At 33.9% G+C, this 27,327-nt stretch overlaps 1 protein-coding gene across 1 annotated transcript; it reads left to right on the forward strand.

The window, feature by feature from the left end:
• The first annotated feature begins 803 nt into the window (after positions 1-803).
• LOC126696689 (agamous-like MADS-box protein MADS1) lies at positions 804-26,741 on the forward strand. The gene is made up of 9 exons (XM_050393370.1): positions 804-971; positions 1,125-1,360; positions 8,772-8,853; positions 18,559-18,620; positions 18,712-18,811; positions 18,926-18,967; positions 25,148-25,189; positions 25,265-25,431; positions 26,267-26,741. The coding sequence occupies exons 2-8, from the start codon at positions 1,134-1,136 to the stop codon at positions 25,406-25,408; spliced, it is 699 nt and encodes a 232-aa protein (XP_050249327.1). The 5' UTR covers positions 804-971; positions 1,125-1,133; the 3' UTR covers positions 25,409-25,431; positions 26,267-26,741.
• The last annotated feature ends 586 nt before the right edge of the window (positions 26,742-27,327 follow it).

Below are 27,327 nucleotides of genomic sequence, written 5' to 3' on the forward strand. Positions count from 1 at the left end.
TCCCAAGTTTGACTGGGTGTACTCATCAGTTCGACTCTGAGTACCTGCACTTTGAAATAATTTATTGGGCCAGCGATTTACCCCACTAGGACCCACCTATCGCCAACAGTGATTATTTTGTGATTAAAAACTTTGAGGATATACGGTGGAAATCAAAAAAAAATAAAAATAAAAATAATAGTAAAATAAAGCGTAGGGACTTTTTTTTTTTTTTTTAAAAGAAATTTGAAAAAGCTTAGGGACTTATTACTATGGCATTGCAATTTGAAAAATATTTAACAAATTAAAATAATAATTAGAATTCTCGCAATAAAACTAGGTCGCAATCTAAAACACTATTTAAGTATGTTTTTAATCACACAAGTAATTAACTTAATAATAATATGAGTTTTAATTGTATTGTTTGATTATTAGTTAGTGACCAAGTGTCTTTTTGGAATAGCCTCTTTTTCAACCTTTTGTGAATGGGATTGTTGGAAAAAATTGTAAATAGAAAACTGTATTTTGAAAAGGTGGTTAAGACCATTTTACCAAATGGCACAAATATATTATATGATTCTTAAATAAATCACATGAATGAAAATAATACACTTGTGGGTCATTAACAGTGGAGGAAATTTGTTCAATCCAATTTAGAGCAAAAGAAAAAAGGCAAAACATTTTAACCACTTGTTATTAAATTATTTTTTGAAAAAAAGAGTAAAAAGAAAATAACAGTGCAAGTGATGGTTGGAGGGTCTATTTTCCTTTTCATAAATATTCACTTTCTAGACTAACCCTCTTCCATTTTCTGCATCTGTAACTGTTGGTGTAACCTGAGCAAAATCATTTGAAGAAAAAAAGTGAGAGAGAGAAAGAAAAGAAAGAACTGCTGCTGAAAACTACATCATAGAATTTGGTCTAAGCCAAACTCACCTAGAAATACTTGTTTTTATCCAAAATTTTTCCATTCCTCCTAGTTTCTTTACCAGGTCGGTGACCAAATACAAAATCATACGTAATCCATTAGCACAAGTTTGTAGTCTGGTTTATTGGGTTTTCCCAACTCAAGGTTAAAGTCAGCTTATTTTCTATTGCTAACAAGGTTATACACAACAATCATCTTGGTTTTGCTCATTTTTCAGCTTGCATCCATGGAGTTTCCGAATCAAGCACTGGAGGGATCTTCGCAGAGGAAAATCGGAAGAGGAAAAATCGAAATTAAGCGGATCGAAAACACAACAAATCGGCAAGTCACCTTCTGCAAGCGCCGCAACGGTTTGCTAAAGAAAGCCTATGAACTATCTGTTCTTTGTGATGCTGAAGTTGCACTCATCGTCTTCTCCAGTCGTGGCCGCCTCTATGAGTATTCTAACAACAGGTTTGTAACGTTTTTCACCTTTACTTCTAATCAATCTTCATGCTCTTAACTATTCTCCTGTATCTTCATGTGTGTGTGTTTGATCTTTCTCTATTCTTCTCATTTCTTTTCTTTCTTTCCTTTCGATTTTTTTCTTTGTTAAATTGTTGGTTTTTGAATATTCTTGAGCTGGATACTTGAGATGGGTATTACGTGCTTAGATTTGCAGCTTCGGTCAAAACAATTTTATAGATTTTTTTTTCCAAAAAAACAAAAATGAGAACATGGTCATTTTATGCAATTTAGATTGAGTTTTTACTTTTTAGGTCTACAGTGAACAAGATTCGCTTGTCTTATTTCTCGTTCTTGCTCTTATTTTTTGCTTTGTTTTGTTTCCTTTATGAGCTTTGTGGGATTTTTTCTTCTTTTAATACTTTGTCCCAGTTTTCTACTCAGTAGATACGCAGATCTGTAAGTAATAGATGGAAATGGAAGTGTTGTGTAACAGTGTATTAATAGAAAACTTGGAAGAGATAAGCAGGCACAGTTTAGGGTTACAAAGACTTTCAGGTCTGTAAGATCAGCTTCCTTCTATCTCCCTTCTTGTTAAACTATACATTTCTTCTCTCTCTCTCTCTCTCTCTCCACATGTCATCCATCAGCTAAAGAGTCATGCCAGCTAAAGGTGTCACACTCTCATTGGGGTTAGCCCATTCTCTCGCATCGCTTGACCCATCCTTCATAACATGTCACTTCAGCAAAACAGTGAAACACAAAGGACCCTACCAAATTGGAGATTAAATTGCGGATCTTTAATTGCTTAGTACATGTGAGAACTAAATATGGATTTCAAGGGTAATTTGAAGACTAAAAAAAAACACTATTTCACACTCGTTAAGACGTGAAATAGTAAATATGAGAGAATCAAACAAACTCTTTGAGTACTTAAATTTGTCCCTATTATTGTCCATTTTACCCTTGGAGAAGTTTTTGATTAGGGTTCCAAATGCCAATTGATTATATTGTAGAGCTCACCCAAAATCTTTTATTGTTTTCATGATCTTTCTTATAAGGGAATTTTATTGCCCGATGCACGCGTTGTAGCCCTGTTTAGATGAATTCCATATTTAGCCTAAAAGAAAAGGAAAAGGCTGGTACCAAAAAAGAGAAAAAAGCGTTTTGGCCTTTCAGTGCTCATTGATTTTTTTTTTTTTTTTTTAGGGTTAATGGGTGCCTCTGATTTTACCCGTTTAATTGCGTGCATAATAACAAAGTGACAAAAAACATATCAAATGATGATTATTAGGGTTTCAGAACCCAATTTTTTTTCCTTTATCACCCTCTTGAGAACATAGTAAGAAAGAACAATCAGAAAGCAATTAGGGTTTTTAAACCCAATATTGGGTATGCCATAAAATCTTCAGACACATTATTATTTCTTCAATCAAACCCACAGAGCAACATATGTAGAAGTTAAAGGGAAATGGGTGTTTCTAAACTTTAACCTACTCTAACCACTTTTAACCTAATCAGATCTATAAAAGAAGGTTATAATAGGAGTCCTGTTAGCTAGGGCTTGAATACTCAAAACTCCAAAATGGGTTTCTATTTCGAACTTCTGCTAAGTCTTATTTCAATCAGTCAAGAGGCAAATAAGACATTTTTGGCAAGTAAGTGTTGGATATTGTCTCTTTTATTGACCGTCTTGCCCTTGAAATGGTTAATGAGCTATATGGTTTAAGGTTACCCAACACACGAATCTTTTGTCACGTCAGACTGATTTTTCAGTTCTTCACTCCTGACAACAAGGTGGTGTCATGATTCCTCTTCTGGTTTTTTCTTATCCAATTAATTTTTCCTTTTTCCTTTTTCCTTTTTCAACTAAATAATTAATGAAAAAACTCAAAACGGTTTAAAAAACCATCCTGAAGTTTCCTATATAGATTAATTTCACCACAAAAAAAAAAAAAAAAAAAAATCCTAATATAGATCACTTTGGCAGTTTGGCCCCCACTTCTTTTGAACTTCATAAGCCAAAACCTAAACAACGTGGAGTTATGAATCAAGGTAGAGCTTTACTTTAATACATTGCACATTAAAGAGAGAGAGCTTTAATTGTAATTATTATGAAGTTCTCAAAGTTCATGATCTGTCTACTTCATATTGACTGTAACAATGTCCAAATCATTAAAGTGTACATAGTTTAAACTTGTAAACAAAGTCATATTAATCATTGTTGTACCCGTTTGAATTTAAACAGGGAGAGTGATAACTTTCATATTTTTGGAAACAAACTCCTCAAAACTTATGGATCCTATACATGTATTTTATGTCCCTTACATGTATATTCCAAAAAGCTGTGCGTTTCATGGGCATGAGAGAGAGAGGTTTGAAGTAAAGTTTGAGGTGACACAAAATATAGAGGGAAGCAAAGGGTACGAGCCAATGGCAGGCTCTGCACATTATGGCTCTTTTCATGCATGGGGATGCAAGAATGGCTGCAAGAGCAGACTTCTCGATCGGTCTCAGACACACAAGCACATGATTTTTTTTTTTTTTTTTTTTTTTTTTTTTTTTTTTTCTATTTTTTTAATTTGAACATAATCTATTCATGCTTCAATTGTGGAAATATTAGATCTTTTAACCAAAAAAAAAAAAAAAGAAAAAAAAAAGAAAAAAGAAAAAAGAAATATGAGATCTAGATTTTGGTCCCTGGGCTGATGGAGGTGGGTAATAGTGAGCTCTCATGGTCATTACACTTAGTCCAATGGTTTTAGTGCACGTGGCAGATATGAGTATAGATATAGAGTTAAAAGCCAGTCAAAATGGGGCATCTTGTGCCAGCGTGGCAGAGACAACCAATCACTGGCTCGAGATAATTAAGGTTACAGCATACTGATTGTTAGTTAGGTGCTTCTTTATGTTCATAAGTACAAAATAGTATATATGTGTGTGTTATTTTTTGATAATATGTATATATGTGTGTGTTTTTTTTCCTTATATTTTTACCTTTAAAAGAAAATTATTTCTAAAACTTTTTATTAGAAAAGAAAAATTTTGATAGGTTTTTTTATATATTTTTTTGATAAAAGTGGTACTAAATTTTTTTTAAAATAATTTATTAATAAATATCCTAAGAATCGCCTAGACCTTTTATATATATAACCTTCAAATATAACTATTTAATAGAACACTTTGAAAGGTCAAAAGGAAAGACTAAGAAAGCGGTAAAAAATTACTTCTTTTTTTTTTTTTTTTTTGAGAAGATGTTAAAATTTACTCAGACATTGAACATTTTTAATACAAAATATGAATATAGATATTATTAATTTTTAAATAAACCTTACTATTGATAAGATTTCAGTTTATTAAGGTTTACCTTAATCTGTCCTACTCTACTCCTTATAACCTTTTTCAAGCTTGAGGTGAAGTTAGTTACAACCAATTTTCTCTAAATTAAGCTTAATTAACCTTTCCATTTAACATTTAATTTAAAAAGAACACAGATACAATAAAATCTCACAATTTATTGACTAAAACCTTATTTTGAAATGCAGTGAGTCTAAATGTGCTCTTTATTTTATTTTGATTTATAATGAATTATCACATCAGCTTTGTTATGAAAAATTGTTGTGGAGGTACAAGAACTCTAATATAAAGATTTACAAACAAAAGCAAAGTTCTTTTAGGCACAAAGACAGCTATCATGTATATTCTGAGGCTGTGTATTATAAAGCTGATCTAGCCAGGCAGATTTTGTAAAAATTTGAACAAAATACTTACCAAAAGATTTTGTTGGATATAATCAATTTATAATAAAATATATGTTATTTCTCAAAATTTTATATTAATGTTTTGTTTCAATTTTCTAAGTTGCAAACATTTTACCTTAATTTTTTTAATAAAAAAAAAAACTATAATAATGATTATATATTTAGTTACTCAAAGTTTTAAATACAGATTGAATAACACGCACGTACGTGCACACACAGAAACAAAAAAAATTCATATAGTTGATCTTTATACCTTTGTTATGTTAAATTTATATATCAAGAATTGTGCAAGTGGGTTGAAATTTATTTAATTGACCTTTCAGTTGAATTCTTCATAAGGATGTATGAATCTAAAATTTTCATATAACATTGATGTTGTTAAAGACTGAAAATAATGACAAATGGATTATTAGAAAAACTCCCATATATGTCAAATTAAATCTAAATTAGGACAAATTTGATCAGGCTTGGTTGCATGACAAAAGCTCTAGATCTCTCAGATTTTTACTTGAATGTGAATTCTCAGGAATTACTTATTCTGTTATAATAATTTCTTTCTACATTATTTTTTTTTTTCTAGCGTAATCTCATTTATTTTTTATGCACTTTTTGGATACTAGTTTAAAAGATTACCAGAGAATATTTTGCAAGGGCTTGTGGGTGAGACTTAGGTCAGATTTAGCCACTCTCAATGAAAGTTTTAAATAAGTTACTACACTGGAATGAAAATATTATAATTGGTAACTTGAATCAAAATTGATCACCAATTTAATGTATGATTGCCAAATAAATTGAAAATTATGAATGAAAAATCCAGGTTATATAGTTTTAGTGAGATTGCAATAATTTGTGTAGCCGTTTCTCTTTGTTGCTCAGCCAAAATTGGGTTTTTAAGGAATCTCCGTATAGGCTCTCGTTTATGGTGGTTTAGCAATGTCCTAGTAAATACACAATGGTGGTGAGAACCGAGAATGAGAGAATAGTGATACTGTTGAGAAAAAAAAGAAAGTAAAACTGACAGTCCGGCTGTTCCACCCTGTTGCATTGAGTGGAATGCTTTGCCTTTTAAAGACCTTTCTTTATGGCATGGTACGATCATTTTTATACATTGTCACTTCATGTTTATCCAAACTCATGACAAGTGCTAACTGTATGGTCTTGTGTTTTGTATTTTTCTCATTTAAAAAAAAAAGACTATTTTTTTAAGAGAATAATATAGATATAGAAATGTTTTAGGGAAAATGCTTATGAGAAAAAAAGAAGAAGGGAGTTTAGTATATCCAGATGCTTATACAAATGAGGAATAATTAACAACTAATTCTCAGAATAATATATGCAATGGAAAATGCTTATGAGAATAATAAATGTGTTTAGTACTGCACATATATAGTTGTTCAATTTTTTTTTTTTTTAATTTTTAAAATTTTTATCTTTCTCTCAAAAAAATATAGTTATTTTTTGTCCATGATTTTCTTCTCATTGTTGCCACATGATCGCATAAAAAATTTTAATCTTATATATGTCAGCTTCAAGCATAGGCAAATAGATTATTTTTGATTAGTTGATAAAATGTTATTTAATCATACTTTTTCTTCACAGCCTTGCTCTACACTTTTATGAGTTAAAAGTTATGACTAGCCTCTTATCCTAGTTCTTCACATCCTAGCCACTATAGATTTAGGAATTAGGATCCTAATTTTTTAGGGTAAGTCTATCACAATTTTGGTGTATCTATTAAAATATAACTGCGATGTAATAAAATCCAATCCGTGTATTTCAAAATACTTTAAGATTGTAAGAATTACGTAGTATAGTTATCTAAAGAACTCTACAAAATCTTGATCTGTAGCAATATCACTTCAAACAAGGACATTAAATGCCCTTCATGCCACAGATTTGGCCATCTAAGCCAGCTGTCTCATTTTGTAGCTGGTTACTATTCCACAAATACTGAAATTCATCTCATCTAACATTTTAATTTTTTTTCCTTAGTTTTTCGTAAGAACTTCAATTCCTTTACACAATTTTATAGACAAGAGTTCATAACAATCACCAGACTTTCCTAAATTTTATTTCATTTAGGAAGCTATGTGGGCTATAAAATGCCTTAAACATTTGTTTTTTGAAGGCAACGTCAACTTCCAAGTGAAAAAATTTCATTATATGCTAATTAAACCAGTGATTTAATTCTATAATTGAGTCTTTATTACATGATAAAATAATATTTACTTGCTAATGATGCTCAATAATAAAATCATCTTGTTGATGATGAGCATTACCCCATGCCTCAACACAACGAGCATTCATATATAGGGCATCTACATTCTGTCTCACAAAATAATTTGACAATGGCAAGTAAACCATCACATCAATTATGATCTATGAATTTTTGGTTAAATACTTTGGTATATATATATATATATATATATAAAATGATCACATTTAAAATGTCTTGAGACTATTACTGTAATTAAAGCTTGACAAAGTGAATGAGTAATTTATGTAGTTTCTTTCATGAGATGCAAGATGAAGATCAATTCAAATGAACTCAATGCCCAATATGATGAGATTACTTCTCCTCGTTAAGAGTAGTTCCTTCATTCACCATGTTAAGTAAAAAAACACATGTTACATCAAACATCTTTACGCTGCAAGTTGGAAACTGATATCAAGTAAAAACTCCGCCGATTATTTCAAGCTCATTGTAAAGTGTCAATTTGATTAGGTCTTGTTTCAATCTAGAGCTTTTCAATGTCAATAATATATGTAATTTCAATAGGTTCAGTTGCTCTTTACGCTTGCATAAAGCACTGACAATATTGACAATATAGTAAATATAGTAAAAATAAAATGAACATAGATAATTTATTTTGATGCTTCCACTAAGCTATGTGTGAAACAATAGATGTAGTAAAAATATAGTCAATCATTTGAAACTATATCTTGTTTTTCATTCTTCTCAATTCACATACTAATTGCACCGTCATATACCTACTCTTGATCATTTTGATTATCTAGACTTGATGAGGCAAGGTGACTATAGTTGATTTTTTTGAGTTTATACACATTTACATACCCCAAAAAAGTGTTTTTGCACAAAGCCATCTTTTTCAAGAAATCTTAAAATTATAATCATTTGCTCCTTCGTTAACTCATCACGAGTTTCATCAACGACTATAAAAAAAATTTGCATCACCAATTTCTGGATCTTGTAAATCTTTATTTTATTACATCCTTTTTTCATATTTGTAAGATTATTTTACTATCTCACTAGTCAAAATCGTGTGCTGTAGGTTCCTATGGTAGGTAAGATGAGTTTTAGTGGACTATAAAACCTTTGTAAACAGGAGTATATCTTTGCCAAGCTGTACTTAAGAACCCTTTATTTCATCTTCCTCAAGGACTTATGGGCATCATTGTAGAGATTTACATATTGATGGCAATGATATCTTGCTTCAGCGCTTCATTCCTCGAATACAATCTCAATAATAATTTCATTGCATATTTTCTCTAGCATTCAGATGTTGCAGTCCAATCCTCGTTTGAACTTTATGAACTAGCTAGTAGAGTATTAAAATGTAATGAAAATGTTATCTCTTTACAAATGCATATGATGCTTCTAGTTGTTAAAGCTCGTAATTTTTCATGCACTTTTGCAGTGTTAGAGGAACAATTAACAGGTACAAGAAAGTGTCTACTGAGTCCTCCAACCCGGGATCTGTTGCTGAACTTAATGCGCAGGTAAACTTCTTTCCGTTGATTTTAACAAATCAATAAAATGGTTCTGACAAAGAATATTGAAGTTATGGTTTAAATTAGAAAAAGAAAAAACATAAAATATGAAAAAGAATGAAAAGAAAGAGAGAAAAAGCAAGAATTCACGTAATTAGGCTAAACTTTGTGTATTACAAATTTACAATAAATTCATTGAAGGATACTTATAGTTGCACTATCTAGGTTTACTGTACTTGTAATACAAGTGAACTTTGGATTTTTTTGGCTTACAATCTAAATAAGATTAGAATTACTTTACTTGCACTAAAAAAAGTATTAGATACAATAAACATAAATAACAAACTTAGGCCTTCTTCTCAAAAAAAAAAAAAAAAAAAAACTATGGCCTTAGCCAAGATTGGGTATTGATATCGTTAACAACCAAATCATACCTATTATATTACTCAAAAAAAAAAATCATACTTATTTTATTACTCAAATGTGATTACAACAGTTCACATTTAAGAAACTTAAATTTGCAGCAGATTATATTACTAAAGCTTAAAATGTTCGAGTTCAATTGTTTGGTGATAAATAAACCCCTTTCATATAAAGAATAAGCTGTAAATCTTGCTTACCTACAGAATCATTCAATATTAGTGACAATAAGATGGTCTTATATATTGAGGTGAGTGAGATGATCATTTGGGCTTTTGAGTGAATATTATGAATGAATCGCGTGACATCAAATTAAAAAAAATAAATAAATAAAATAGTTATTTCATGCAAATTTTGATTACAATTAAAAGCTAATTTGAATTTATTTCGAATTTAATATCTTATATATGATTAACGGTAATTTTAGGCAAGTATAAATAGGGTTCAAATAGTTTGAAGGTGGTACGTAGTTGTCTTATAATTAGATCCCATTTGTTTGGTGTAAATTAGTTTTTTTAAAGAGAAAATCTGTTTATTTTCCAATATTTGGTCGTGTTCTTGAAAAACATTTTTGACCTTTGGCTCATACAAAAATTGCAATTTTACATATAGATATTAAATAACAACTCTAGTTTTTTTTTTTTTTTTTTTTTTTTTTTTTTTTTTTGAGTGGGAACAACTCTAGTTCATTACTTTAAAATATTAATATAAAAAAAAAAAAAAACTTTTAATTACTCCTATAAGCACAATTACAATATGTGTGCAACCAAAAAAAAAAAAAAGATTAATTAAACAAGTAATTGATGATTCAAGAGCCTATGATTTGGTGGAATATACATAGTTGTGTATGAAACTTCTTTAAAAAAGGAAAAAATAAACAAAAAAAAAAAATATATTTATAACTTAATTAATTATTGTAATAAATGAAATATTTGTTTTTAGACACAACATAAATATCAAGGGTCTGTTTGGTTGAGAAGATGAAAAAGTGAAAGAATAAAAAATTGGGAAAATGTGTAAAAGTTAGGGAATAAAAGAGATTTTAGTTTTCCCATAATATGTTTGGTTAATTAAGGGGTTGAAAAAGTGAAGGGATTTAAAACTTTTTTTTTTTGGAGTTTAAAAAATGAGATGATAAAAAATGAAATTTGTATAAATTTACTCTCATGTCCCTAGAATATAAGATAATAAATACATTTTTTATAATTATTAAAAAATATTACTTATTGTGGGGGAGGATTTTGTTCCACACCCCGCAAGCTTATTGTCCTCTTTGGGGAGCCAAGTGCTGAGTAGTGGTACACTTATGGTTGCTCCAAAGGCTTATAAGTCATGAGTGGGGTACATCTCCAACCGATGTGGGACAAAGGCGTCAAGCCAAAATGGCTACAAGGCAAAGCCCTTGGCCTGAGGTGAAAATCCTGGACTTCCATACTCGGGGCTGAGAAACAAAAACCTTGCGGGCTTGGCTCTCCAAAGAGGACAATAAGCTTGCGGGGCGTGGAACAAAATCCTCCCCCACACTTATTAATGATTATTAAAATTAATAGAATAACATCTTAATAATCAACCCATAATTTATTTTATTTTATTTTTCTTTATTATTATATTATATTATATATATAAGTTGGAGGTGAAAGGCTGAAAGCCACCATTTGGTTAAAAATAAAAACTCACCATTGATTCAAAAAACAAAAAAGTCACTGTTTGATTAAAATTTAAAAGTATAAATATAAAAACACTTTGAAAGTGGGGAAGCATAGAGCTTCAATGACACATTGGGGAGGGAGGGGCAAAGTTGGTGTTTTTATCATCTACCTCACGTTTCTCCATTTTCTCTGCTAAAATCATCCTAAATTGGAGAGATAAGACTTTAGTAGGCTCAGAGAGGAAATACTTAAACCCCCACTAAAATCTCCCCTATTTCCACCCCAATCAAACAACCCAAAAACCTATTTTCTCTTCGCCATTTTCTATCATCCTTATTTTCACCTCAAACAAATGGACCCTAAAGTACTTAGTCAACTTTTAAAATGCAAATTTTATCTCTTTAGGGGCTGCAAAATTTTTAAAATTATATAATTATAGTTATAGAAGAGTGATCAGGATAGGGGCTATAAAACTTCCCAATTTTTATCCCTTTTAGTTTTTTAATTCTAAGACCGTAGCCTAAGAGATACCATAGTATTGCCTATGCTAAACCTTTGGTCTTGTAATCATCTTAAATTTTTGATCACCTATGTGCTACTTTATTAACTTTTCTCCTGACATCACTGCCCAAATGCTTGAACATGGAGTTTGAGGTACAAGTACAAGGATAGGGTTAACATTTTCTTTCCCTCCATGATGTGAATATATAAGACTAAGAAAATAAAGTGTAAGATCTTAAGCATGTTAAATGCAAAAGTATTATATGCGATTAAAACATTGTGGCCTCTATTTTTCTTTTTTGTTTCTTTCTTCTTCTTCTTTTTATTTTTTATAATGCTTCCTCTTATATGTTTTGTGAAAGTCAACAGTAGGTTTGTGCTGGCCATATCTTGTATTAGATTCTTTTTTAATTTCTTGTTGTGTTGTTTATATAGCAATGTCTGAAAGTTCTTACTTCTCTACATCAAGATTTTAATGATAGTATTACATTAGAACATCTTAGTTAAAATTACCTTGAACACACTTTTTTTTTTTTTTTTTTGAGAAGAAAAACTATTTGATAGATTAGCATCAAGAGTTTGGAAAATCATCCAATACAAAAGACATGATATTCGTTGGAACACACTCCAACCAAATTTGAGTCGAAAGAGAAGATCTCGCTCGTTGGGCTAAGGTATGCGCAACCGCATTACCTTGCCGACCTACATGAGCGAAAGAGATACTCTGAAAAGAGTTTGAGAGAGAAGAGATATCAAATAAGAGATGACCTCCACTAGAATGAACCAATCCGGATCCCTTTAAGGCACTAACCACTGAAAGAGAGTCGCCTTCGCAGACACACTGAGAATGTCCCAATTCTGCAGAAAAAGAAACCGCACGTCTTGCCGCCAAGAGTTCCAGGATCTCCACAGTTGGAGGTTTTGTAATTTGCTCGGATAGAGCTGCCACCACCTGACCCTCGCAAGACCGAATTACCACACCCAACCCCGCCCTGTCAGACTCCCCAAACATAGCTCCGTCGTAATTAATCTTCACTGAACCAACTGCTGGCGGAGTCCACCTGCGAGGGGTAATCCGATTCCTGATAATTGGGGGGCTGTCCGTGTGTTTTTTAAAATCCTGGAGGTAAGTCTTGGCAAAGCCAGCGACATTACAGAGAGGCAGAGGGTTGTCATGGAGCCGAACCTTGTTCCTCTGAGTCCAGATAGCCCAAGCAGTAACTGCAAATAACGGTAGTGCAGCTGGTTTGTCCCGAACGTCAGAAAATGATTCAAAAGCCGCTGCACTTCTATCCACCCAACCAAATTCTGCATCCCAGACAACTTTAATACACTCGCAACTCCATAAAGCATGTTCAACAGTTTCCGGGCCACCAGCACAACGTGGACAATCAGCATCCTCCAAGATTTTCTGCTTCCTTAAATTTACCTTAGAAGGCAGCGAGTTTGTGCAAGCCTTCCAAAGAAAATGCTTAATCTTCCCTGGAACCTTCAACCTCCATAAACACTTCCAAAAACCCCTCTGAACATCAGAAACAAGAGGATGATTTGTATCCCTATAGTGAAGTTCGCATAGAGACTTGTAACCGGATTTAACGGAATAAACTCCAGATTTTTCAGACTTCCAAACCAAGATGTCAGGTTGGGGAGTGAAACTAAGAGGCAGAGACTTAATGAGTTTTGCATCAGGTGGATGAAAACACAAATCAATAAGATTAATATTCCACCACCCTGTATCTGGATCAATCAAAGACTTCACAGTAGACTCCGGAGCAAGATGAAAGGCAGGGGAATTAATTCTACCATTAGGACTTGGCAGCCAAACATCCTTATAAATTCGGACAATATCACCATTGCCCACTCTCTAAGAGGAACCCCTTTCAATTAAGTCTCTGGACCATAGGATGCTCTTCCAAGCAAAGGAGCCGGAAGAAGATTTAGCCTCAAAAATAGAACTATTTGGGAAATATTTTGCCATGAAAACTCTATAGAATAGAGTTTCCCTATCATGAAGCAACCTCCACAGCTGTTTCGCCAACATTGCTTTATTGAATTTGCAAAGATCTTTAAAGCCAAGACCCCCTTCGCTCGTTTGTTGACACAATACCTCCCATTTTGCCCAGTGGATTTTTCTCCTATCTCCCCTTTGACCCCATCAAAATTTTCTAATGAGCTTCTCAATATCTTGGCATAGCCCAATAGGCAACCGAAAACAACTCATGGCAAACATAGGGATGGCTTGAACTACCGCCTTCAAAAGGACTTCTTTACCCGCTTGAGACAAAATTTTTTCCTTCCACCCTTGAAGCTTACCCCACACTCTATCTTTGATGTAATTCAAGCTTGCCTTCTTTCTTCTTCCCACCACTGCTGGCAGCCCAAGATACCTTTCGTATTCCTTAATTTCGGGCACTCCAAGCAGATTTTTAATTTCTTCCTTAGTAGCAAAAGAGGCATTGTTACTGAAGAAAAGAGTTGTCTTATCCGAATTTATTTTTTGACCCGAGGCCCGTTCATATTTGCCCAATATCTCTTGAATTTTTTCCACATCCCCCACTTGAGCACGGCAAAATAATAAACTATCGTCGGCGAAAAGGAGATGAGAGATCTTTGGACCATTTCTACAAAGAGACACTCCCTCAATGCATTTCCTATCCACCGCTTGTTCAATTAACCCATTAAGGCCTTCGGAGCATATTAGGAAAAGGTAAGGGGAAAGAGGGTCCCCTTGGCGAATGCCACGAGTCAGAATAATGTGGCCTTGAGGTTCACCATTGACCAAAATTGAATAAGTCACAGATTTTACGCACTCCATAATCCATCCTATCCAAGTTGAATTAAATCCCATCTTCTCCATGATCCTTTGGAGGAAAACCCACTCTAAGCGATCATACGCTTTACTCATATCCAACTTTAAGGCCATATAACCCGTTTTTCCCAATTTTTTCCTTTTCATATGGTGTAAAGTCTCAAAGGCTACCAAGATATTATCGGAAATGGCTTTATCCGATTGGAACGCACTCTGAGATTCAGAGATGATGTGGGGTAACACTTTCTTCAGCCTGTTTGCCAACACTTTTGATACCAATTTATACAGAATATTACAAAGAGCAATGGGATGAAATTCAGAAACAAATTCAGGACATTTCACTTTAGGAATAAGAGTAATGAAAGTGTGATTCAGACCTGATTCAATTGAGGATGAATTTAGACAAGAGACCACCGCTTTGACTACATCATCTCCAATGCTCTCCCAATAATGTTCGAAGAAAATCGGAGGCATTCCATCAGGACCTGGCGCTTTCAAAGGGGCCATTTACTTTAAAGCAATCTCCACCTCTTCCTTTGAGAAGTTTTTGGTTAGGCTGCTGTTCATATCCTCAGAAACCACTTGTTTTGTGCATAGAACTACCTCCTCAAGCTCTTGCGGATTGGAGGAAGTAAACAGGTTTTTATAGTACTCTACAATCATCCTCGAAACCTCTTCATTACCCGAAAACAATCTGCCCTCAAGATCTTTAAGCTCAGAAATGTTATTTCGTCGAAATCGCTGAGAAGCCCGATTATGAAAATAACTAGTATTTTTATCACCCGAAACCATCCAGTGAACATGACTTCGCTGCTGCCACATTTTTTCCTCCAATCTAAGAAGCTCGGCAACCTCCCCTTTTAGTTGGAGAAAAAACTCTATACTTCCTCCATTCACTACCACTTCTTCAGCTTCCTTCAAAGTCTTTTTTTTCTCCCTTAAAGTATTGGCAACGTTGCAAAATTCCTTCTTACTCCACACTTTCAATTGAGTTTTACAGGATTCAACATTCTGGATAACTCTGGGCATGGGCGACTCAGAGGAAATAGTTTTCCAAGCTCTTTTAACAGGATCGTGGCAGCCCTGCTCCTCAAGCCACATTTGTTCAAACCTCCAGGGGCGTTGAGGCTTCGACGTGATCCCCTCAGGAAGGATCAAGATTGGGCTATGGTCGGAGGAGGCACAAACCAACGTAATAACCTTTGAAGCAGGAAATAAATCATACCATGCAACCGAACTGACTGCTCTATCCAGCCTTTCCCAAACAACACCACCATCCGGGAATTTTTTGAACCAAGTGAATTTGTTTCCTTCGAAGCCAAGATCGAACAAACCACATTCATCAAGAACTTCTCGGAATTTTTGCATTTGCCCATATGGTCGTAACCGACCTCCTAACTTTTCATGAGTTTTCAGAAGTTTGTTAAAATCACCTCCGCACAGCCACAGAATCGAAAAGCGATTACTTAAATCTCTTAATAAGTCCCAAGATTTCCAACGAAGTTGAGTTTTAGGTGCTCCGTAAAACCCCGTAAAATGCCAGCCATTTTCATTTCCTCTATTAATCAAGGCATCAATGTGATTATAGGAGGAAGACATTACCTGTAAATCCAAATCTTTTTTCCAAAACAACACCAAACCACCACCACAGGTTGATCTAGAGACCCCATGATGATGACCAAAACGAAATGAATCACGTACACTGATTAGCCTAAATTCATCCAGCCATATTTCAGCTAAAAACATCACTGAGGGATCTTGTGCCCGAACTAAGTCGCCGAGCTCTTGAACTGTCTACCGGTTCCCAAGCCCTCAACAGTTCCAGCATAGAATACTCATTGACTCCGGCGAGGTTGCTCAACAACCTCCGCCGATCTAAGATGCATAGCAAGCAACTCACTTAGCTTTTTTGTTTCCTCCTCCTTTCTCTGTTTTTTCATCTTTTCTGCAGAAAACTCTTCACTGCCTTCTAATTCCCCTGCTTTACGTTTCAGAGCTTCAGTCCCATGCATAAACTCCTCCCTCATTTCCAAATTGGGCCTATTTTTTAATCTTGTCCACTGGCCTTTCTTAACTTCACCCACTGGACCGGGCCAATGTCCGTTAGCCCTTGTGTTTCTGAGATAATTCTGTTGGAATATCCTTTGCTCAATGGGCCAGGCCCAACCCCAGTTTTTGTTGTATTGCCTTTTTCCTCTTTCGCACCCTTTTTTAATAAGTCTATAGTAACCTGCTCCGAACCGCTTCCCAACGAGACTAACCCCCTGTTCTGCCTGTTCTCTCCTTGGGAAATCTGAACTGTAGATTTACTAACTAGACTCTCCCTTATAACCGTTGGGTCTTCCTGTGAGCGTAGTCCCAAAAAGTTATCTTTTGTCTGCTGCCCACTATCTGATTTCCTGGGATTTGACAAGGGCTGCGTTGGTGAAGCTACCTTTCCACTCTCCATACCAGCTGCCTCGAAGATTGTTTCTTTATTTCTATTTTTTGACATTTCTCGGAAACCGACTGCCAAGTTGGGTTCAGGAAAAATTTCATCCTCCTCCGTCGCTGCCTCCGTTCGTTCTACTTCTCCACCGCCTGAACCCATAGCTTCACTGGTTTGAGTCCTTTGTTTCACGGCTTTGTCCTCATTTCCCATTCTCGCCCCCTGTGAACTGGTCTACCTGGACTCAAAGTCTTTGACTTCTAAGCACCTGCTCCTATTTGGGCCAAACGGTTTTGCTCTAATCCAGTTACCAAATTGTTGTTGATCAACTGAGAGAGTCCCTTTGCTTTTTATCTAGACTTCACATTCTTTGTCGTCGTGCAAGAGCCTGCCGCACCAGTAACACACATTGGGGAGTCTTTCATACTGAAAGGAGACCCACTGTTTCTGGCCTTCTTCGAATGTCACTTTCCTACCACGACAGAGGGGGCGGGTCGTATCCACTTTGACCCTGACGCGTAGAAAAGTCCCTCCCTTCCATTCAGCATCATCACTTTGCTTGATAACGGGACCGATAGTATCTCCGATTTCCTTCGCCGTCTCCTTTGTCATATACTTATAAGGTATATCATGTATTTGAATCCAAAAAGCACAGAACTTAAAGTCGATATCTTTAATGGCCTTCCTGCCATCAAAACGTTGAACACTCACCAGGTGTCTATCGTAGGACCAAGGTTCACCGAGAAGAACTTTTTCCGCGTCAACTTCCATATCAAAATTGAAGAGTAAGATATTGTTTCCTGCATTTGAAATATGAAAACAGTCCCTCGTTCTCCAAAGAGGCCGGAAAGTACGAGCCACCGCCTCGATATTCAAAGCTCCTTGAAATATAAACAAATCTTTTGGGCTAAAGTACACTCCCTGGCTTGACAAATCCTAATTTTTCTTTATTCAAATTATATTTTCTTCTTTATAAGGAAAATTAGAATTTCTAATTCTCACTCCCTCATTATTATAACCATCAAATTATTATAAAGAAGCAAATGTAATTCCTTAGATGTTGTACCTTGCTCCAAGAAAGCCACTTTTTATAATTTCAACTTATTTTTATCCAACTTATATTTTATTTTATAATTGAAAGTTTGGAGAGAGTTGATAGTAAATGATATGAGGGAGAAGTAGTGGAGAGAGGGATGGATACGTTTGGATAGATGTTTTAGATGTTTTTTTTTTTTTTTGGGGAGAAACAGATGTTTTAGAAGTTAAAATGGGAAGGAGTTGGGTTCAAATTACACCTGGTGTAACTCTAAGTAATGTTACACCACTCAATATTTTTTAATTAGATACAAATATTGACAACTGTTAGATTACATTATCTTTGTATATTCTACATGCTTGCAAAATTTCGAAATGATCAAAGATTAATAGTTATGTCATCAATCAATTGTTAAAATTCAAATTTTTGTAGTTTAAAATAATACATAAAAGATAAGTTTATAGATAAAATGGTAAATAGTATCCAATTGATATGAAAATTGGCATGCATGTTAAGAACATATAGAATATGTAATTTAACGGTTGGATTTTCAAAATATTAATTCAATAACAAGTTATTGGGTGGTGTAACATTGTTTAGAGTTACACTAAGTATAACTTGAACCCAACTCATATATATTTATATATATTAAGTCAAATAAACTAATGAACACTAAGCAGAAAATTAAACATATCATTATATGGTGTAATTTAATTTGCACTGTCTAGGAAGTCAATTCATCTAGCTCTCTCCCTCTCTTTCACAAAATCACACGCACAAAATAAGATATGGTTACCAAGTAATCCTTCCACTCAAAATCCCATTTTGTGAGATACACATACACTGATATTATTAATTACTACATCCTCAGTTTTACCAGCAAGAATCATCCAAACTTCGAAGACAGATCCGAGAAATCCAAAATCTGAACAGGTAAAGGGTTCATTGGATTTTTCCATTAAAGTGCATTTGAGATGCTTATTATACTTATAGAATAGTCTTATAAAATAATGTTGGTTTTTAGGCATATAGTGGGTGAAGCACTTAGCTCAATGACCTTTAAGGAACTCAAGAACCTGGAGGGAAGATTGGAGAAAGGAATCACAAGAGTTAGAACCAAAAAGGTACTACACTTCACAGTGAGGATTATGAATATATCTACTGACACGGTTTTCACTGTTTGTTTTGATTAGGGAATGTTAATCTCTTAAGGACTAACAACGCTCGAATTTTGACAGAATGAAATGCTCCTTGCTGAGATCGAGTTCATGCAAAAGAGGGTATCTATTGTTTCCTGTTCCTAGTCTTTTGTTTCTCTTTGTGTTACTTCTCTTTCATATAATGTGAGACTGTTTTCTGTGTTTCTTCAGTGCCATTTTTTCTTTTTTCTTTTTTGTGGTTTTGAAGGACTGTTGTTCATTGAGTGGCAAAAATGCCCTAGTTTTGTTTCATCAGTAAAAGAAAATCTCAAAAGCTTTTAAATGAATTAATATAGAAATTATACTCATTTCAATTTAACTAATCTTAAACCTCAACACAGAAACTATATTTAATTCATAAATATAAAAGCTAACTTTTGATTGGTGCCATTGAAGGTAACACGGTGAAGGGATATAGGTATTCTATAGAGTTCAAAGAATATCTCTCTTCACCTTGTTGCCTATGACTTGGATGCCAAATGTCACAGACAAGCAATCGAATGTAAGCACAACATTTGCTGCACAGAAAGCTATAAGACACAAAAAATGTCCATCTAAAAAATATATAAAAAGGAAACCTCTCTAAAAAATTTCTGGAATTTACAAGGGATATCTAACACTGCATTGATTTGGTCTCCAAAGGCTATTGTTATTTGAATCCACAAAAGGATTCATGTAACCCACTAGAAAAAAGAAAAGAAAAGAAAGGAAGGAAAACATCTAAAAAAATATTATTAATCAAAGTGTGAATTCCAAAAATACTACAATCACAATATATACAGTAAAGAAATCTTACGAAACTAGGAGATCATTAAAAAGCCCTAGAAAGCCTTGATTCATGTTAAGACCAAAATTAGGCTAGAAAATAGAAGAAGAAAAATTGCCAAAATAAGGACAAAATTGGTAAAATTACAAAATAAAATATTTGATTTTGTAATTAAAATAAAAGGAAAAATTAGTCTCCTTCGTTGAAGATTTTATCAAATCTTTTCTTGTTAGCTACACTTGCCTACTTATACATGGAATCTAAGGCTTCAAACCATTGTTGGATTTCATCCTCTAGCAGTCGATCGGCCATATTTTTTGCTGGCTCATTCTAGGAGGGTCAAGTAATGGCACTGGCACCAAGTCTAATGTGTGTTTTGGGGGCACAGAATAGACGATGGAGAATGAGAACTTATTTATGCTTCGGTTGATAGTGCTATTGTAAGAGAATTTTGCTTAGGCCAAAGCAACATCCTATTATTTGGACTTTTCCCCCAAGGCCCCAAGTTACATCAAATTACCCAAGGTTCAATATACCACCTCATTCTGGCCATCTACGTAAGGATGACTAGTGGTGTTGTAATTTAGGAATATAATAAACTGCTTCCACAAAGTCCTCCAGAAGTGATTGAGGAATATCATATCTCGATATGAGGTAATGGAATATGGTACTCTATGGAGGCATACTACTTTAAAAAATAAGTTGACTACTTATGTGGTGTCTAAGATCTTTTTACAAGAAATGAAATTAGTTGTTTTTAGTACTTGTCAACCATTACAAAAACAAAATTCATACCACATTGGGTTTGTGGAAGATTCATACCACATCTGGTTGATAGCAAATTTGGTTGTTGACGAAATTTAAAGCCTGCTAATTCATGAACATCACAAACTTCCCCTATATCAAGAACATACATCTCAAGCTCATATGCTAACCATTATTTTCATGCCTCGGCCTTCTTGTGAAAGTAAAACATTGATGCTAACGGGACAGTGCTCAGCTTCTTTTCAATTAGAGCGAAGCTTTAGACTTTTGTTTCTCCCTATGATTCTCTTCTTTAAGCATTAGGTGATAGGGGCCACTTTAATACTAAAACTTTGAAAAAACCTCCAGTAGAAGGTTGATAGACTGTGGAAACTCCATGCATTAATCATTGTCTATATTCTTGGATAACCAGGACCTTATCTTCATCAACATGAATATCCTCAACATTGCATTGTTCCCAAGAATAATAATCAGTTAATCAAGAAACAGTATTGTTCAAGTTGATATACAATGTACTTGCATGTTGAAAAGACCGTTAACACTTCTCATACATACATGTAGTGCTAAGATTTGCTCAAACAGAAAAACGAGAATATTGTCAAAATGAACAATGACAAACTTATAATGGTTTTAAAACCTCATTTATGAGTCGAATTAAGGTTTTTAGGGCATTGGATAGCACAAATGCATCACCAGCAACTATTTATAAATTCCTTCCTTGGTCTTAAACGCAGTCTTCCCTTCATCCATGGGTCGAAGTTGGATATGATGGTACCCACTTTTAAGATCAATTTTCACGTAGAACTTAGATTCACTCAGCATATCAAATATATCACCCAAACTGTGATATCAGAAATATGTACTTAATTGTAATACTGTTGATAGCACAACTATCCACACACATGCACAAACTTCCATCATTCTTCGATGTTAGGATAGCTAGCACAAAATAAGGACTCGTAATTTCTTGGGTATGTCCTTTACTGAGTAAATAATCTACTTGTTAGTGAAGGATCTGGATCTCTTTTAGGTATAGTCTTGGGTTTATGTCTTGTCTTCAATGCTTCCTTCTTCTCAAACAAGAAATTTGTTTGGTTAGATTGCTCCCAGACCACGAACAAGTTAGGCACACTCATTCATGTTGTCATGCAGACCATTATCATTGTGGTTAGGTTCCTCAGCAAGAAGGCTAACTCATAGTTTGCATAATACTTGCTAGGTATTTTGTTGAAATTGGCCGAATCCAGTCCTTGTAAGGACTTCTTCACCAATATCTACATCACTAAAATTGCTTCTGTTACGTTCATCACTCTTGTTTTTGCTTGAACAAGTCTTGATGGTAATCTAGTGGTAAAAATCACCCTCATCAGCTTCCTGATCATCCTACACCATGTGCATTAAGGCACTAAGATGTGCATTAAGGCACCTTTCACTTGATTGACTTTTGGGATCTCCATGAACTCAAAGAAACTTTCAACTTTGATGACCCAATCTAGGAAATCTTCTGTCTGAGGATGATCATTGAAAGATGGAAGATCCATCTTCATTCGGTAATCTCTGCGTTCTTGATTTCCAAAACCATGATCTTCACCTTGGTCCTGACATGCTCTAGCATCTTCACCTCTAACTTGACTGCAACTTTCCTCAGTAATGCCTTGCGTCGTAGGTCTCATCTTCAGAGCATCCTTCCTCACAAACTAGAGTTCTATTTTGTTGGATTGCTCCATGACCACTAATAGGTTGGGCAAGCTAAATTCTATTGTTGTAAAGACCATTATCATCGTGGTTGGGCTCCCTAGCAAGAAAGGTAGTAAATGCTTTCTATATTTTGTATAATACTTTCTAGTTAAAGGTTAGTGACTGCTTACTATATTTTGAATAATACTTTCTAGCTATTTTATTGAAAATTGACGGATTCAATCTTCACAGGGCCTTCTCTGTTAATCTCTACATCATTGAAAGTGTTGTCATCACGTTTATTAACCATTAGACCATAGTAAGGACAAGACTCTGATATCACTTGAAGCATGCGGAAAGTTATAAGAAACATAGGGCATGTTTGGTAGTAACTTTCAAGTATTGTTGTTCAAAATAGGGGCTTCCACGGGTTGGTTTGGGTTGGGTTTGTGCCCAACCCGGAACTGACCCGACCAAATCGGGTGTGCAATTTCCAGACTTGCTACCAACTAGTGTAGGACTCAGGTTGGACTGGTTGAGTTCTTGTTGGGCAACGGCCAATCTTGGTTGGACTTGGGTTGAATTTGACCGGATTTGGTCGAAGTTCGACGGTATTTAACTGGATTTAGCTAAAATCCTCTAGATCTTGTTGAGATCTCACTGGATCTAGCGAGATCTGACTGAATAATGCTTCAAACGACTATGAATGGTAGCTATTTGTTGGTGGAGATTAGTCGGGTCGGTTGGAGTCGGACTTTGAAGCAACAACCGCCAATCGACCCGCTGGAATCGATTTCTGGAAGTTTGAACCCGCTGTCGACCGTCACAAGCCTCAAATCCGGCAGTTTTCTAGTTGGTTTGGTCAGTTTGGGCGAGTGGGTTGGTCTGGTGAATGGGTTGGATAAGCCTAGTTCAAAATGATGTGGAAACTATGGTTTAAAAAGTGTTATGAAAATACGTGTTTAAAATACTTATAATGCAAAAAATGTGTTTGATACAATATTTCAAACAACAAATTTTAAAATGTAAAAAAAAATATAATTGTGTGTTTGGAATGTGTATGTATTTTTTTTTTTCTTTTTAAGTGGTAACTTTCTAACAAGTACAATTATTTTATTAATATTTATTAGAGGAGTACATGTGAGGGAGAAGGGAGGAAAAGAGAGAAAGAAAGAATAAGAGAAGAAAAATATGAGGTGTGCATGTGAGAGAGAGAATTGTAGTTATGTTAAGTCTTATCAAGTGGGTCTCACACTTTTCTAAATATTCACAAAAGTGTCATTGAGTAATATTATTTCAAAATTGAAAACTAGTAAGATGAGTTCTCTAAATTCAGTGTTTAAATTTTAAACATCCTAAAATGAGAAACGTAACCCAAACACTCCTAAATGAAATCCTTTACCAAACGCGTTGTTTTGTTTTTTTTTGTTTTTTTGTTTTTGGCCCACAGTTTTCAGTGTTTAAACACTGAAAACTGTTGTTTGAACTCCCTTACCAAACAAGCCTATAACATGTCTATCTCAAGAAAATAACCCTTAAAACCACGAGAAGAATTCCTAGAAATCCTCAAGACACTTAAAAATCATAATTCCTGTTAAACACAATTTTAAGCTAGAATATAGGAAAATTTGAGAAAATTACAAAACCAAATCTTATGGAATCTAGGAAATGTATCATAATAAAGTAATATATAAACAATACCTTATTCCTTATTTTATATTGAAAAAATTACCATTAAAAAAAAAAAAAAAAAAAAAAAAAGAAGTCTAATTGAATAAATTTTCTCGAAAAATGGCATATGTCATTGCCAAAGGCAATGGGTTTTGATCCTCATGAAGATTGCAATTATAAATATACTAAGTTATTTATGAATAGTGCAAGCTTAGCTCTACAAAATTTTGTTTACATTCATTTATTTAACAAACAAGTCAAGCTCAACCATAATAATGTGTTCATGAACAAGCCTTTAAACACGAGGTTCGATTTCTCTCTCTCTCTCTCTCTCTCTCTCTCTCTCTATATATATATATATATATATACACTTGTCTAAAAATTTAACTACATAGATTTAAAATTGGTTTGTATAAGTTTATAAATAAGTTCATATGATATTAAATTACTATTTGCAGCCTATTTTTTCCCTATATAATTAGTCAATTTGTAGTAAAAATTCATAGATTTGTGAAGGTGAAAAAAATTTAGTCATAGCTTTTCTATATAGGAGAAAAGAATAAGTTAATCATATAGTTCATGAACAAGTTCAAGCTTGTTTGACAATACAATGAACCAAACTTGAACGTGTAATTTTATTCGGTAATGAACTCAAGCTCAGCTCTTGTTTGAAATAAATTTAAATGAACAAGCCTGAACTTTTAAACTTGGTTAGGCTCGGTTAATTTACAACCCTAAATTGGTGATTCCCTTCATGTCATCAAATTTTACTCAATTTTGTCATTGTTTTTAATTACTTCTACTAGTACTATTTTATCTTTTGAATTTCTTGCAGGTTGACATCTAACGATTTCTCCATATGAAGTCTATAGTATCCCTTATACATCAACATTAGAGATTAATTATTCTTTTGACCTTTAAGTTTGAGATAATTTTCATTTTGGTCTCTCTTAAGTTTAAGATGTTATATTTTGGTCTAGTAAGTTGGATTTTGTTTTCAAAATGATTTTTCCTTTTATCTATGTGACTAATTTGGCCTTTTAAGTCCAAACAATGTGTCTTCTTTTCCCCCATTTTGTTATCACTTAGATTATTACTCAAGCATGGACAGAAGGACCATTTTGGTAATGGAATCAAAATTAGTAGACCAAAATGAAAACAAACTCAATCTTTAGGAGTCAAAATTTTAATTTAATCCAACATTAAGTAATTATATTAATAATGATTTGACTCGTTTTAACAGGTTAACATCCTTTACGAAACACATTAATCATGTATGCCTATGTTTCAATCCTATGATAATGAAACCCACCACCCTTATGGGCCTAATGCTTCCAATGAAACTGAAATATATGTTCTTCTTACTTGAAACCATTGTGCAGGAAGTTGAGCTGCAAAATGAGAACAATTACCTGCGAGCAAAGGTCTGTCTGTCTGTCTGTCTGTCTCTCTCTCTCTAAAGTTAATTTTGATGATAAAATAATTGTTTTCTGGTGTAGATAGCTGAAAATGAGAGAGCACAGCAGCAGCAAGGAACAAACTTGATGCCAGAAACTGTGTACGAGTCCGTGTCCTCACAAACATATGATCGGAACTACCTCCCAGCAAACCTTCTGGAATCCAATCATCATTACTCTCGCTAAGACCAGACTTCTCTCTAACCAGTGTAAGATTCCATCTTCCCTCAACAGTTAGTTCATAAAAGATCTCCACCAATGGGGTGATTGCTTCATTCCTACGCAGATAATGTGGTACGGTGGGGACTCAAATATTGGAACTTTGGAAGAGTATCATTTAATACTCGCACAAAATTTCACTACAATTAACAGTACCACAATTATATTTCAAAACAAAGAATGGCTGCCAATTTGAATTATTACTAAAAAAATTGTAATTTTGCATGCAAGCATGGAACTGTACTATTTAAAAAGAATATAAAAAGTTAACCATTATGAGATAATTTTGTGCACAACAAAACAGTGACCTAAACTGGTGGTACAGACTACAGATGATAACTCCATTGGTCTTGATAATTTGGTGAGACTATTCCATGATAGTGATGATCTCACCTATGCCTATTTGACTAGTGTGGAGAATAGGATCAATAAAACCTGAAAACAATGTAGACTTGTAGACATGTGTTCACCTATCTACTACAATAATGTTCACAAGAAGTAACCTAAGCCATGAAAGCATCACCAAGATTTTTTTAAAAAAATACAAGAAAAATAGCATGAATATTTTTTACTATGCAATTTACTGAGTTGGGGTTTCTATGAACAATATATCTACTGTAGCAAGATAATTCCCTCTTCAATATTTTCATGTTATCATTGTATAATCCCTTATCCCTTTCTGTGTGCATCTAAGTGCTTGAGTTCTATAAAATATCTTTTATTTGACCTGATCACTTCCCCTTGATCACATCATAAAAGATGTCCTATTTACTCTTATGTGTTGATATAAGTTTTTTTTTTCTGCATTTTGGTTTTTGGGTGCAGTTGACCTAGCCTGAAGGAAGAAAACTGGTGTTATATTGTATCCCTGCCTTTCCTATGTCTGGTTGAAATTTTAATTTGTGTATTACTGAAAAGCAGTTTGTCCCAGTTCAAATAATTAGTGCTATTTAGAGTTTTCTCCACAAGTCATAAATTTGTGTTACTAGAAACGTATTCCAGTTGTATGTTCCTGCAAATACTACGATAACATAGTGAGCTTGAAACTTGCTTACGCTGCATATTTTGCTGCTCATTGCATGTGTGTGTGTGTCTGCATGCAAATGCAAAGTTCAAGGTCTTTTTACAAATATCACCTTGTGTTTTCAATGTATTTTTATCTGTGGCAATGAAAACTTCAATAATATTAAAATCTGCCACTGATTCTCTGTAGACTAATTTTGGCAGTGTTATTGGGCCCCAGTAAGTATGTAGACGATTTCCAAAAATATTATTCAGTTTACTTATGCTTGTTCATAAATTTATAACTTTGCTCGAAATGAAAAAGTCTGTAAGCACAAAAAGTTTGATGTATGCATTGCTCGAAATGGATTATGGGGTTTCACCAAGGCTTTAGGCACTCTTGGACTTTGGGGGCAATGACCTCTCAAAAGTTTTATTTTTTTATTTATTTTTTTTAACATTAGTATATGTATAAGTACTAATTTTAGTAATTTTGTTTTATAAAATTACACTTTTTTCTCTTAAAAATATCATTAATTTATTTATGAGTAATATCATAACCAAAAACTTTGCTAAACATTTTTATAAACTATTGAGGTAACAAATGCTTATTGGTTTATATCATATTTTTATTTATCAATAATCATTTATCACATTAGCAATTTGTAAAAAAAAATTGTAATTTTAACATTTTCCTTAGAGGTGGAAAAAATCTTACACGACTCATGAACCTGACACATTTAATCCATTTATAAATAGGTCATGGGTTGAGGCTAAACAGGTTCGGATCATATTCAGGTCGATAAGACTAACCTATTTAATAAATGAGTCGTGTTTATGTTCAACATATGAACCCATCTGACCTGTTTAGGTATTAAATTATT

Source organism: Quercus robur, chromosome 8 (genome assembly GCF_932294415.1).
Source record: "Quercus robur chromosome 8, dhQueRobu3.1, whole genome shotgun sequence".
Lineage (NCBI taxonomy): Eukaryota > Viridiplantae > Streptophyta > Magnoliopsida > Fagales > Fagaceae > Quercus > Quercus robur.